General features: G+C 46.3%; 1 protein-coding gene across 1 annotated transcript; it reads left to right on the forward strand.

Annotated features, from left to right (window-relative positions):
- Nucleotides 1-303: 303 nt before the first annotated feature.
- On the forward strand, nt 304-8,149 carry LOC115128529 (nuclear migration protein nudC-like). Its single transcript, XM_029658440.2, has 9 exons — nt 304-489; nt 805-882; nt 3,365-3,583; nt 3,708-3,800; nt 3,976-4,089; nt 4,423-4,617; nt 4,730-4,813; nt 5,865-5,983; nt 7,779-8,149. Exons 1-9 carry the CDS (start codon nt 418-420, stop codon nt 7,828-7,830), a joined length of 1,026 nt encoding a protein of 341 aa, XP_029514300.2. The 5' UTR covers nt 304-417; the 3' UTR covers nt 7,831-8,149.
- The last annotated feature ends 6,883 nt before the right edge of the window (nt 8,150-15,032 follow it).

A 15,032-nucleotide genomic window follows, 5' to 3' on the forward strand; every position in this document is an offset into this window, starting at 1 on the left:
GAATTCTTTCTAATACAAATTTATAACAGATTAACGTAAGACAAAAGTATAATAGTGAAACGACATGAATATACGATAATTATGTCATAATGAATTACCAGTACGTTTTTTGCCATCAATCAAACAGTAATTTCTCATTACGAATATTCGGTTCCCCGCTGCACTCGGTTTCACACCGTCAAAACTTGAACACGCCATAGCCGTTCATCTAACAGGATCTAATTGGCTGTTTAGTTTGCCAATCAAAAGGTTGGACTCATGGTTGTTTGCGTCAAACTTTTAATTCGCTGAGAAACAAGGCGGTGCTTGTTTCCAGGAAGTAGCACAGCAACGTGACTTCACATTGCTCCATTTTAGCTCCCTGCTAGCCTGCATTTCAAATTATATTTTAATCAAGTTCATACATTTGGACAGAAAATGGGTGATGATGAGAAGTATGACGGGATGTTGCTTGTTATGGCACAACAGCATGAAGGAGGTGTACAAGAGGTAAACTCCAGCTTGTTAGGATGCTATGAAATTCATCATAAAACAACTGGCTAGCCGGCTAATGTACGTTAGCTGTATGATGGGGAGTGTCCCGCGTTTCCACCGTGAATAAGGCACCACAAACCTGTAGTTAATGGTAGTTACGTATGTTACATTTCACACCAGTATCGTATTCGTTAACCACAGTTTAGCTAGTTAGTTGTGTTTAGGCATGCAGGTGGTGTGGCAACCTTTGGTAAGGCATAGCAAATGGACGTGTTTAAAGCTCAGGTTGGCTGTGTATCATCTCTAATGTAATATTTATTCTCCCAACAGTTAGTAAACACGTTTTTCAGCTTCCTCCGGCGTAAAACCGACTTCTTCACGGGTGGAGAGGCAGGAGCACCAGAGAAGGTGAGTCCAGAATTGGCTACCTAACGCCTCGATCAAACCGACAGTGTCATAGCATTTTGGGACACCTTGCCTTTCAGCATTGCGTTGCAGAGGCAGTTGCAGTGCGTTCTGTGTGGTGTTAATGTTAATCGAACATATGCGTCAAACATTATGCATAGACGGCTTGACAGAAATGGTAGCAGATGGTGAATGTTGAACTGTTGTTGAACACATCCAGATGATGCTGCGTAGTGTTTTGCCCATTGCTACTATCAGTGTGATCAAGACGTAACAGAACGAAGGTTACGTATGTAACCACGGTTATGAGTTATATGGATCACTCCAATATATTGGTATCACTTTGCGGTGGAGGGATCCATCCGAGGTGAGGATTTACAGATGTACTCTCATGTACACCTGTGTCACGACTGGGGTCTGCCCCTATATATTGCCCTATGGCCACGACACATCATTTTTGAGGTGCTCTAGCACCGTAGAGGATTGGAGTGATCTATATAGCTCACATAACCTAATGTTACGTATGTAACCACAGTTATGTTTCACTATATTGGATCACTCCACGGGACCGAGACGCAGTGGCCGTCAATGTGGAAGGGGGGTCCCAGCATAGTCCCCGGAAGGGGAGGCGACGCCCAGGACCGCTGAACTAACTGCAGTGGGAGGTGCCACATTTACCCAATAGTACCTAGCAAAGGTGCAAGAGGAAGCCCAGCTGGCCGCAGCACAGATATCAGCGAGGGGCACTCCTCTCAGTAGAGCCCAGGTTGCAGCCACACCTCGTGTTGAATGTGCCACCACAGATCCCAGCACTGGCCTGCCAGCCAGGCGGTATGCTGTCGTAATCGTGTCCACGATCCCGTGAGAGAGCCTCTGCTTTGATAGCTCAGCCCCCAGGACTCTCTCACCATAGCAGACAAAGAGCTGGTCTGTTGTTCCCACTGACGTGTCCGTTCCATATAGGCTGCCCGTGCCCTCACAGGGCACAGCATGCCGGAGGGAGGCCCAGACTCCCCCGCCACTGCCTTGGGGTCGTAAGCAGACAGGATAAAAGGGATGTTCACATGCCTGTCTGACACAACCTTCGGGAGGAATGAGGGGTTGGAGCTGAGAGATGTACTCCTCCCACCAGGGTCCATACGAGGACACACTGCACCCTGCATGACTCAGGCACAACCTCAATACCAGTGCACCAAGAGCAGAACAACCACCAGGGGCAACTGGTATGTCGCGGTTGTAGCCGGTGCCCTTAAACTCTGCATGGTGTTCATTGGTGCCGTTCAGCGCGCGGGGGGGTCCGGCTTCAGTCGCAGGTTCCGCCCTATAATCTCCCGGTCCGGGAGGACCATGGCAGCTATTATGGTGTCCATGGTCAGGTTCTCCCGGAGGCCAAGTGACTCCGCGCCCGCATCATAACTCCATGGTCCAGTCTCTGCTGTGAGTCGGAAGCGCCCCCTGGCAGAGGCCCAGCTCTCCTGCAAGGCCTCGCAGAACTCAGTAGAGATGGGGACAGATGGAGAGTCATCTCTGTCCACCAGTAGAGTTGGGGACAGATGGAGAGTCATCTCTGTCCACCAGTAGAGTTGGGGACAGATGGAGAGTCATCTCTGTCCACCAGTAGAGTTGGGGACAGATGGAGAGTCATCTCTGTCCACCAGCTGATGTCCAGTGCAGTGGCTACCTGAGTGAGTAGGCTCCTCATAGCCTCTCGAGCCACTGGGTGCGATGGAGCCCCCCTGTCAGCCTGGTAGCCCCCCCCCCGCTCACGGTGGTGAACAGTGCCAACATCGTCCCCCAGGAACAGCCTATCACTGGCCAACAGGGAACAGCTGTCGTCATCAACCTGCTGACGGTCTGACTTGATACTCGATGACTCAATTGACAACACACAGAACAATCAGTGGGCAGGTTGTGTAAGGTAAATTAGTTTGTGTCAGCAAGAGCCACCATACTAATGGATGCACACGGGGTCGTAGTGTAACACTAGCGAAACACAAGTACGACAAACCACGGCGGAAGATCCAGACCAACCGCGCGCTGCGAGTGGAGCACTGAGGGGCAGCCATGTGGCCAGCTGCTCCAGGCTGCAAACAGCCAGTGAGAGAACTTCCAAGGAAGATATTACACTTAACAAGCGAGCTTCAGAAAGTTTGTACGCGGAGTGAGCCAATATAGTGAAACATAACAAAGATGCATATGTCAAAAGATGCAGAACTGCTAAAGTAGTTTGTCAGTCTAATCTCCCCCTTTTCCCCTCTGTCCGGTTTCTACTAGATAGCACAAAGTAAAAAATTGGCTATATCGTAAAAATAATCAAAACTGTTTTTTTTGGTTTTATTTTAAGGTTAGGGTTATACATAAGGTTAACAGTGTGGTTTAGGATAAGTTTTAAAATCAGATTTTAAGAAGAGAAATTGTAGAAATGTGAGTGAGGGGTTTATGACTTTGTGGCTGTGTTACCTAGTGACGACCCCTCTGTCCCCAGCTGGTGAAGGAGTCGTTTGCCCACCACAGTGGTCTTGCCCTGAAGGCCCACAGAGAGAAGGAGAAGAGGCAGGAGAAGGAGAAGAGAGAGAAGGCAAAGAGGGCTGCCAAGCTAGCTGAGGAAGAGGAGGAAAAGAAGAGGAAGAACGCAGACGACGAGCCCAAAATCAAAGAACTGACAGACGAAGAGGCAGAGAGACTTCAGTCTGAAATCGACCAGGTAAGAAAAACCGATTGTCAGTTATGAATGATTGATTGATGTACTATACACACTAGGTTTAACAATGTCACTGTCTTGATGAAGTTTATATGCGCTACTTTAATGTCTCTTGCCTTGGTTTCAGCAAAAGAAACAAGAGGAGAAGAAAGAGGCTACAAATGCAGTAGCTCCAGCTGAGAAAGCTGAGAAGGAAGGGAGAGAGAAGGGAGACAAGGCGGTAAGAGATTCTGTTGGGATTCCTCAGTAGATAAATGAGTGGTATCGTATAGATGTGGCGTCCCACCTGGGAAATTAACTAGGGGAAAAACTGATGCACATTACAGCACACGGGTATTACATGTATGTGCAGTATGTTGAAGACAATGAATCACAGTCTTCTTCATTTCTGCCAGACTGATTCCGAAGGAGAAGAAGACGAGAAAGACAAGGACAAGATTAAACCCAACGCAGGCAACGGAGCTGACCTGGCCAACTATCGCTGGACACAGTCCCTGTCTGAAGTGGACGTGAGTTTGTTTCCCTTGTCTTCAGTGATTACCGTGTTGCTATGTTCCCTAGTGATATTAAAGTTGTCTAACTGGAGCATGATTGTTGCTTTAACTATCCAGGTGTTTGTGCTCTCCGTTCGTGGGCTGATCGTGCAGCAGCTCCCTCTATTTCAGAGCGGATGTTGTTTAATCGTTTTGTCTGCAGTCGCTAGGGATTGGTTTAGTATTGGGCAAGATGTAATCTGGGCAGACAAGGTTATCAGGCATTCTGCTGGTTCCTCTATGTCCTTGCCTCCTAGCTAGTGGTGCCTTCATTCTAATTGGGTGTTGCTCTCTATTCCGCCCCCCCAGCTGGTGGTGCCTTTTGATGTGAAGTTCCGTTTGAAAGGGAAGGATGTGGAGGTGGACATCCAGCGTGGTGTGCTGAAGGTGGGTTTGAAGGGCCATCCTCCTGTGATCGATGGACAGCTCTACAACCACGTCAAGGTGGAGGAGAGCTCCTGGCTCATTGAGGACGGCAAGGTGGTCACCATTCACCTGGAGAAGGTACTTCAGAGATGATGCTTTTATTTACTTTATTGCAATTGGTTTAATTGAGAGAGATGGTTTCAGCGTGAAATATTTTATAAGTCAGTCAGTCATGCCTTGTCTGTTTCAGATCAACAAGATGGAGTGGTGGAATAAGATGGTGACCACGGACCAAGAACTCAACACGAAGAAGATCTGTCCGGAGAACTCGAAGGTAACCAACGCCAATCTACTGATGCAAGGCTCACTGTAATTTGCAAGAGAACACGTGATTATTCTCCTATATTTAAAAGTAAAAAGGTCATGCATCTCCCACTTATTAAACTCTATCCCTCACCCTCCATCTCCATGTATCCCTCACCCACCATCTCTCCCTCACCCTTCATCTATCATCTGCTCCTATCCCTCCATCTCTCATCTCCTCTTTCCCTCACCCTCCATCTCTCATCTCCTCTCTTTCCCTCACCCTCCATCTCTCATCTCCTTTCTTTCCCTCACCCTCCATCTTTCCTCTCACCCTCCATCTTTCATCTCCTCTCTTTCACCCTCATCTTTCATCTCTCCGCTCTCCCTCCATCTCTCATCTCCTCTCTATCGCTCACCCTCCATCTCTCATCTCCTCTCTATCGCTCACCCTCCATCTCTCATCTCCTCTCTATCGCTCACCCTCCATCTCTCATCTCCTCTCTATCGCTCACCCTCCATCTCTCATCTCCTCTCTATCGCTCACCCTCCATCTTTCATCTCCTCTCTATCGCTCACCCTCCATCTTTCATCTCCTCTCTATCGCTTCCATCTTTCATCTCCTCTCTTTCCCTCACCCCCCATCTTTCATCTCTCTCTTTCCCTCACCCTCCATCTCTCATCTCCTCTTTCCCTCACGCTCACCTCCATCTCCATCTCATCTCTCTCTCGCTCACACTCCATCTCTCTCTTCCTCTTTCCCTCACACTCCATCTCTCATCTCATCTCTCCTCTTTCCCTCACACTCCATCTCTCATCTCATCTCTCCTCTTTCCCTCACACTCCATCTCTCATCTCATCTCTCCTCTCTATCCCTCACCCTCCATCTCTCCTCTCTATCCCTCACCCTCCATCTCTCATCTCCTCTATCCCTCACCCTCCATCTCTCATCTCCTCTCTTTCGTCTCGCTCCCTTCTTCCCCTGCTCGCTCTCTTCCCCCTCTTTCCCTTGCTCTCTCCTCTTCCCCCTCTTTCTCTTGCTCTCTCCTCTTCCATCTCTCTCTGTGTTCCGGCTGTCTCAGCTGTCAGATCTGGATGGGGAGACCCGTGGTATGGTGGAGAAGATGATGTACGATCAGAGACAGAAGTCCATGGGTCTACCCACCTCCGAAGAGCAGAATAAACAAGACATCCTCAAAAAGTAGCTTTCAGCACATTGCTTATAGCACCATCATATAGCATGCCTGTTATGATAATGTTTAAGTAGTGCAATACTTTTCTTCACATATACAGTGTAAAGTTTGACCCATGTCAAGTCCCCCTGGGACTTAACTACTGACCTTTCTCACAGGTAAAGGTACAATAGGGGGGGGGGGGGCATATTTGTTCTGTTTCACACATGTACAAGTGTGTGGTGTGAAATTCGTTTTTTGCATATCCCATTTCCCTGAGACACCCGCGGATAATGGGGTCACAGCCAGGGATCGGCCATTATTGAAAGCGACCCTGGAGCACTTAGGGTTAAGGGCCTTGCTCAAGGACAGATCGCCACATTTTTCACCTAGTCGGCTCAGGGATTTGATCTAGCAACCTTTCGGTTACTGACCCAACGCTCAAACCACTAAGCGCCCACTTGGTGCTTTGCTTTTTATTGTCTAACATGTTCTAGTAGTTACTGTATAGTTTAACAGCCATAAAAAGGAGGTAAAATGTGAATTTGAAAGCAGACTGTTTCCACTCAAGGTCAGGTTACATAATCACTGCAGCCATAAACGGATAGTGAGACGTCTGTACCAGCTTCCGTATGGAGTCGGGACCAGAGCTGACCTCGCCTGTTGCTCCTCTACCGTCATAATACCCGAGGTGTCTGGGAAGGAAACATGTCTCCCATTACACTGCTTTTTTATGAGTCGTGCATAAGTTATCCCTGTTCAAAGTCAGGGCCCCACACTGACCTCGGACATCATTGTACAGAAACCCTGATCCAAGGGGTTTGTGGGAAAAGCATGTCTCCAACTGTTTAACTTGTGTTAAACTGTGCAATCCACCTGCTCATATATGTGCCCTGTTGTTGTTATTGAAGAACAAAGTTATATTCAGTTTACGTACTAAATAGTCTTGTGAATATGCTCCGTATTCTAAAGATGACCAGACAATGACAATGTCCTTTCCTAGCAACGTGATTTGGGCAATTTGAGGTGCATTTAGTGATGGTTGGCAAATATTTCATCTCCGTATGACTCGCCAGACATAAGTATTAGGACGATTCCACTGAGATGAGGGGTCTGTATGGGACAGAGGGAAGGAGCTGTAGCTGTCGGAGATGGATGTTAAGGTCTCATCAGTGTGGAGGTGAAACACCTTCTAGTCCCAGTCACAAGCATGGCCAGGTTTTCCCTGTGGCTTACTGGAAACTCTGATCTAGGGAAGGGGCCGTCGGAGACTGTGGAGGGCAGTCTCTTGTCAGAGTTCAGGTTATTAAGCCCTTCTACTTCCTGTCCTGGTCATGACTAGGCCAATGGTAGGTATGCGTGTCGTTCTGCATCGCCTCACACCTCTAGTTTATGAAAGTGTCCTCTTCAAAAGATCTGGTACGGTCACTACGGGTCGACTTTACTGTATGTTCATTACTGTTTGACACAATAGCAGACATTCAAGTCCTTTAGAAATGGATGTCAGTCTGAGTTGGTTACTTTAGGTATTGGACGATAATAGCCTAGAAATATTAGTTAATGTCCACATCGGTGCATCTCTAAACGCCTTCACTGCTGCTACCAGCTTCACTTCCTCCCCTGTCCCCTTACTGGGCTCAACGCTGGGATGAGTTTATCCTGTCTAGTCTGATTAACACATGGCTGGTATGCTGTCTTTAAGCTAGATGCACTTAAATAGTCTTGCAAACTCCTATTGTCATTTACCAGTTCCTTGTCGACTGGGACCAGGCTACTCTTTCACTGTTCAGACTGCATGATGTGACCCCTGTCATTGTGTTCCAGGTTCATGTCGCAGCACCCGGAGATGGACTTCTCTAAAGCCAAATTCAGCTGAGAGACGTCGCTGTCGTTCCCCAGCCAACCCTCCATACCCCTCTGCACTCTTACTCTGCCCAAGAAAACAAAACAACCACTATGAATCCTTATTAAAAGCAACCTCCGGCACCGATGTTACAGTTGAATTGAATCACCCCTATCTTACTGTCTTCGTCACCGTCTCTTTCTCTCGTCATGGGATGCTGGCTTCCTGTTAGTCTCATTCCTGTGACAGAAACTTGATGACTAGTGACATCTTTGTTCTTGTTCCATGTGTTCTGAGTATCTCAATAAATGTTTGGAACCTTTTTTTTTTAAATAAATTGATTCAAACCACATTCATTTTTATTTAACTAGGCAAGTCATTTAAGAATAAATTCTTATGACGGCCTACCACGGCCAAACCCAGACGACGCTGGGCCAATTGTGCGCCGCCCTCTGGGACTCCCAATCACAGCCGGATGTAATGCAGCCTGGATTCAAACCAGGTACTGCAGTGACCACTCTTGCACTGAGACGCAGTGTCTTAGACCACTGGGCCACTCTGGAGACCGTGTGAAATATGACATCAGGACTACTACACACAACACAATGCAAAAAAATGCCTCAAGTTTTGAGGGAGTGTGCAATTGGCATGCAGAGCTGTTGCCAGAGAGTTGAATGTTCATTTCTCTACCATAAGCATCCAACATTGTTTTAGAGAATTTGGCAGTACGTCCAAACGACCTCACAACCACAGACCACGTGTAACCACGCCAGCCCAGGACCTCCACATCCTGCTTCTCCACCTGCGGGATCGTCAGAGACCAGTCTCACAACCACAGACCACGTGTAACCACGCCAGCCCAGGACCTCCACATCCTGCTTCTCCAACTGCGGGATCGTCAGAGACCAGTCTCACAACCACAGACCACGTGTAACCACGCCAGCCCAGGACCTCCACATCCTGCATCTCCACCTGCGGGATCGTCAGAGACCAGCCACCCGGACAGCTGATTAAGTATTTCTATCTGTAATAAAGCCCTTTTGTGGGGAAAAACTCATTCTGGCCCTGGCTCCACAGTGGATGGGCCTGTGCCTTCCCAGGCCCACACCTTCCCAGTCATGTGAAATCCATAGATTTAGGGCCTAATGAATTTATTTAAAATGACTGGTTTCCTTATATGAACAGTAACTCTTAAATTGTTGCGTTTATATATTTGTTCCGTTTAGTTCATTCTGGAATGTAACCAGAGCTTTCAGAGACGTGAGAGGTGAAGGTGCCAAATGTCACATTTTTTGATCTGATATAGAATCAAGTTTATAAAGGAAGGAGCAGGTGTCAGGTAGGGCTGGAGCAGGTGTCAGGTAGGGATGGAGCAGGTGTCAGGTAGGGATGGAGCAGGTGTCAGGTAGGGCAGGAGCAGGTGTCAGGTAGGGATGGAGCAGGTGTCAGGTAGGGATGGAGCAGGTGTCAGGTAGGGATGGAGCAGGTGTCAGGTAGGGATGGAGCAGGTGTCAGGTAGGGATGGAGCAGGTGTCAGGTAGGGATGAAACAGGTGTCAGGTAGGGATGGAGCAGGTGTCAGGTAGGGCTGGAGCAGGTGTCAGGTAGGGATGGAGCAGGTGTCAGGTAGGGCTGGAGCAGGCAGACAACCAGTGTGTGTGTATAGAGTGGATGACATCAATATTTGTAGTTCATAGGTTTGACATGGTTAAATGAATATTACTGTGTTACCCATGAGGGTTTCATGGTATTTTTGATTTAGAAACCTCCACTGAAGAGAAGATTATAAATATACAGTTGAAGTCGGAAGTTTACATACACTTAGTTTGGAGTCATTAAAACACGTTTTTCAACCACTCCACAAATGTCTTGTTAACAAACTATAGTTTTGGTAGGTCGGTTAGGAAATCTACTTTGTGCATTTCCAAAAATTGTTTACAGATAGATTATTTCACTTATAATTAACTGTATCACGATTCCAGTGGGTCAGAAGTTTACATACACTAAGCTGACTGTGCCTTTAAACAGCTTGGAAAATTCCAGAAAAGTATGTCATGGCTTCAGAAGCTTCTGATAGGCTAATTGACATAATTTGAGTCAATCGGATGTGTTCATGTATTTCAAGGCCTACCTTCAAACTCAGTGCCTCTTTGCGTGACATCATCGGAAAATCAAAAGAAATCAGCCAAGACCTCAGCAATTTCCAAACGCCTGAAGGTACCACGTTCATCTGTACAAACAATAGCACGCAAGTATAAACACCATAGGACCACGCAGCTATCATATCGCTCAGGAAGGAGACACGTTCTGTCCCCTAGAGATGAACGTTCTTTGGTACGAAATGTGCAAATCAATCCCAGAACAACAGCAAAGGACCCTGTGAAGATGCTGGACGAAACATGTACAAAAGTATCTATTTCCACTGCAAAACAAGACCTATATCGACATAATCTGAAAGGTCGCTCAGCAAGGAAGAAGCCACTGCTCCAAAACCGCCATAAAAAACATACTATGGTTTGCAACTGCACATGGGGACAAAGGTTGTACTTTTTGGAGAAATGTCCTCTGGTTTGATGAAACAAAAATATAACTGTTTGGCCATAATGACCATCGTTATGTTTGGAGGAAAAAGGGGGAGGCTTGCAAACCAAAGAACCTCATCCCAACCGTGAAGCACTGGGGTGGCAGCATCATGTTGTGGGGGTGCTTTGCTGCAGGAGGGACTGGTGTACTTCACAAAATAGATGGCATCATGAGGAGGGAAAATGTTGTGGATATATTGAAGCAACATCTCCAGACATCAGTCAGGAAGTTAAAGCTTGGTCGCAAATGGGTATTCCAAATGGACAATGACCCCAAGCATACTTCCAAAGTTGTGGCAAAATGGCTTAAGGACAACAACGTCAAGGTATTGGAGTGGCCATCACAAAGCCCTGACCTCAATCCAATAGAACATTTGTGGGCAGAACTGAAAAAGCTTGTGAAAGCAAGGAGGCCTACAAACCTGACTCAGTTACACCAGCTCTGTCAGGAGGAATGGGCCAAAATTCACCCAACTTATTGTGGGAAACTTGTGGAAGGCTACCTGAAGCGTTTGATCCAAGTTAAATAATTTAAAGGCAATGCTACCAAATACTAATTGAGTGTATGTAAACTTCTGACCCACTGGGAATGTGGTGAAAGAAATACAAGCTGAAATAAATCATTCTCTCTACTACTATTCTGACATTTCACATTCTTAAAATAAAGTGATGATCCTAACTGACCTAAAACAGCACATTTTTACTTGGACTAAATGTCAGGAATTGTGAAGACCTGAGTTTAATGTATTTGGCTTGAGTGTATGTTAACTTCCGACCTCAATTGTAGGTTACATAAATATAAAATATAAATATAACCTGGAAATGAGGTTTGGAGATTTAGAGTATTAATAAGGAGGCCTGCTGGTGTGGCGGCAAAGCCTCTCAGAGTAGGTTTGCAGATCTAGGTTCTGTTTTGCCTATTAGATTATAATGAGTAAGACGTACATGGACAGGGGGGACCTGATTCTAGATCAGCATTCCTACTCTGAGACATATGGGCTCTGGACCTCAACCCGACCCCAGCCTCTCTGGCTCCCCCTGCAACAATAGGTCAGACAATGATTCCAGCCGGGTTCTATTGTCAGGGTCTGCATGGGGCCGTGGGTAAAACAGCCCGGCTCACTGAGGGGGTCTGCAGCCGGCTGCCCTCCCCTTCTCAGACTGGAGGAACAACAACCAGCCTTCCAGCCAAGACCCTTCGGAAACAGAAAGATAGGGAGAGAGCACCATGGGTCCTTATAGAGGTTATAACTGGTGTTATAGCCTGAGTTATAACCACCCTGGATTATATAATAACAGACTGTTTCACCTCGTGTTGACAAGTGACCTCCGAAAGTGAAGGAAAACAATCCAACCACCTACTCCTGTTAATGAAGAGTCAGGGCTACTGTTGGGCTGAAGTTAGAATCTGGCGCATTCAACAACCTAAAGCATCTGTGTGAACAAACACTCTTAAACACATGTAATGGTGTGATCCAGACGTGTCAAGCATTATATCTGTGGGTAATACCAAGGTTGTTCACTGGTTTAACAGGACTGACGTCTGTCATAGGAGGAGAGTCCGGGGGCGTTTCCCCACTCAGTGGGGTATATGGGGATCCTGGGGTATCCTACCAGGCGTGAGCGAGAGAGGACATGTTTGATCGGTGTTTGCATGTGTCCCAGGATGTGTCCATGCGTCAGGGTTGATGGGATTAACTGGAGAAGTTACACATCGTTCTCTCCGCATAAATTAATTCTGCTCTCGCTGCATTTCTCCCCTTCTCACTTCAGAAGTTCAAAGTGTGGAATGAGGGTTAGGGGAATGGGATAGTGGGGGGTGTGGGGAGGTGTGTGTGTGTGTGAGAGGGGGTGTCTTACCTTCATGTGCGTTGCCACAGCTGGGATTCACTATACAGTCAACTTTGCTGGGTTTGAACACCATGCCTTGTAATGTGGATGACCATTATGTCGATCTTTCCTTCTCTCTTTCTGTGAAACAGTTTGAACTCTCTCCACAGTGGTCTCTATAGCTCAGCTCAGCTGGTCGTGGACACTAGTCTTCTCTCTATCCAGATCAGTGGACAGAGTGGCCAGTCACAGTGACCCTTCAGTCAGCCAGGATTTGAACATATTATCTGTGTACAGCTCAGTTATGCTAACCTCCTCAGAAGCACCAAAGACACCAAGTTTCACCTCATGGACTCGATCCAGTCTTTCTTCAAGACAGACCTGACTTTCTCAGGTCAAGGTGCTCTGCAAATTAGTCCTACTTCTCGTCACAAAACAGACAAATGTTTTTCCATTATACAGTTTTATTCTAATTTGTCCTTATTTGTAATCTTTACTAACTGGTCTCCATGATGTTTTAAATGCTTTCAGAACATAGGCCATTACATCACCACCCATACATTTCCAACCCATACATTGGGTAGCATGAAGGAGAGAAGGAACAAGTGACTGACGACAGAGAGAGGTCCACTCCACCAAGATGAAGGGAGGCCAGAAGAAAAGGGTAAATTACTGTTCCTTTCTTATGGAAATCGTAATGAAGTGGTGAGGGGCCCGGGAACAATAGGGGCCACAGGCAGCTTGAGCTTCACTGTGTAAACTGCTTCCTGTTAGGGACCATTTAGGCCCTTTAACTTTTACTGACTAACACGCCGACTACAAAGAGAGGGCCTCCCCATCAAAGACTCACCGGGCTGGTAGCGGGCTCTGAGGTCCATCCAGACAGACCTTTCCCAGGCCTGATCTGACTGACTCACTGACATCTGTCAATAAAGTTTTCGAAATCTAAATCAAATGATTTCTATTTCTGGCTCTTCTTTTGCAGCTTGTTTTTGAGAACTGCCTGAGTTGACGCACAAATTCTGAAGGATGATTCCGCTATGAAATATCTACCCACTCTTGTATATTTATCATTGCTATATAAAACTGTTGTAATACCAGCACATCTGGATCACAGGGACACGGCATCCAGTTGATTGTGTTTCCATTTGTTTATCTTATTATAAGAGGCTGATACAGTTTCACTGCTCACTCATACGTGTGGTTGAATACTTGGACAGGCTGAAATCCACTGTTGCTAAGTATCACTTAAATGTTTCATTTCTTGTCCAAAATTACTGGACAGAGTGAATAATTGTTTTGGACTATCTTTATAGCTCAGTAATGCTCTGTGTCTATTTGTCTGTATACAGTAAACCTGTAAAATCTTGGGTGATAATAAAGTAGAGTTGTATGGATGTTGTATCCAAGCAAACCACCTATAATCTCAGCAAAGTTTAAAGGTCAGGACAAAGGCCAGCCAGTAACCGACCACTAGGGGAAGTGTTACAATCCTCATTGATTCCCTGACTCAAAGTGACTGTCTTGTCCCAGGTTTGAACAGACAGTAGGGGGAGCTCTAGCAGGTGTAGCCTAAGGAAGTGGATTGATATAGAGAAAGCCCATGCTGTGGTACAAGTCTGGATTAGGGGGTGGGGGATAGGGATCTATTGTCCTTTAATGAGACCCTTTGATCTCGGGCTGTGTTAAGTGTTTGTACACCTGGGCTGCAGCAGTCGCCTTGGATTGGTTGTCTACTCCTGCTGCTAGTAGGGATGGGGGTAGATGGAAGGGGGAGGGTCCTGCGTTTTTCAGGTAGCACTTCTCAGTAAGCTGCTGCTGCTGCTGCTGGCGTGGGAATGCAGTAAAAAGCACCCTGCTCATGCCCAACCCCTTTGTTTATTCCGTTTATAGTCTGCTGGCCTCCAGCTCCTGGTTAGCTCCCTCAGACTGGCCAGACAGACAAGACGCTTGGCTGAGGCCCTGGCTGGCTCTTGTCCTGGCTGTGGTTCTGGCTGCCTAGAGAGGGGCTGCTTCCTACGTGGAAAACCTGGGACACATTCACTACCGGTTTTACAACAACAACTCATTCAAGGGTTTTGTCTTTATTTTGACTTTTTCTACATTGTAGAATAATAGTGAAGATATTAACACTATGAAATAACACATATGGAATCATATAGTAACCAAAAAAGTGTGAAACAAATATTTTATATTTGAGATTCTTCAAATAGCCAACCTTTGCCTTGATGACAGCTTTGCACACTCTTGAAATTCTCTCAACCAGATTCATGAGGTAGTCACCTAGAAGGCATTTCAATTAACAGGTGTGCCTTGTTAAAAGTTAATTTGAGGAACGTATTTCCTTCTTTATGCGTTTGAGCCAATCAGTTGTGTTGTGACAAGGTAGGGGTGGTACACAGAATATAGCCCTATTTGGTAAAATACCAAGTCCATATTATGGCAAGAACAGCTCAAATAAGAAAAGATAAATGACAGTCCATCAGTACTTTAAGACATGAAGGTCAGTCAATACGGAACATTTCAAGAACATTGACAGTTTCTTTAAGTGCAGTCGCAAAAACCATCAAGCGCTATGATGAAACTGGCTCTCATGAGGACCGCAACAGGAATGGAAGACCCAGAGTTACCTCTGCTGCAGAGGATAAGTTCATTAGAGTTACCAGCCTCAGAAATTGCAGCCCAACTCAATTATTCACAGAGTTAAAGTAACAGACACATCTCAACATCAACTGTTCAAAGGAGACTGTGTGAATCAGGCCTTCATCGTCGAATTGCTGCAAAGAAACCACTACAAAAGTACACCATTAAGAAGAAGAGACTT

This window comes from Oncorhynchus nerka, linkage group LG4, assembly GCF_034236695.1.
Source record: "Oncorhynchus nerka isolate Pitt River linkage group LG4, Oner_Uvic_2.0, whole genome shotgun sequence".
Lineage (NCBI taxonomy): Eukaryota > Metazoa > Chordata > Actinopteri > Salmoniformes > Salmonidae > Oncorhynchus > Oncorhynchus nerka.

Coding starts and splice junctions, on each gene's coding strand:
- LOC115128529 (XM_029658440.2), top strand. CDS start 418: ATGGGTGATGATGAGAAGTATGACGGGATGTTGCTTGTTATGGCACAA. Junction 490..804: donor ATGAAGGAGGTGTACAAGAG/GTAAACTCCAGC, acceptor TTCTCCCAACAG/TTAGTAAACACGTTTTTCAG. Junction 5,984..7,778: donor AAACAAGACATCCTCAAAAA/GTAGCTTTCAGC, acceptor ATTGTGTTCCAG/GTTCATGTCGCAGCACCCGG.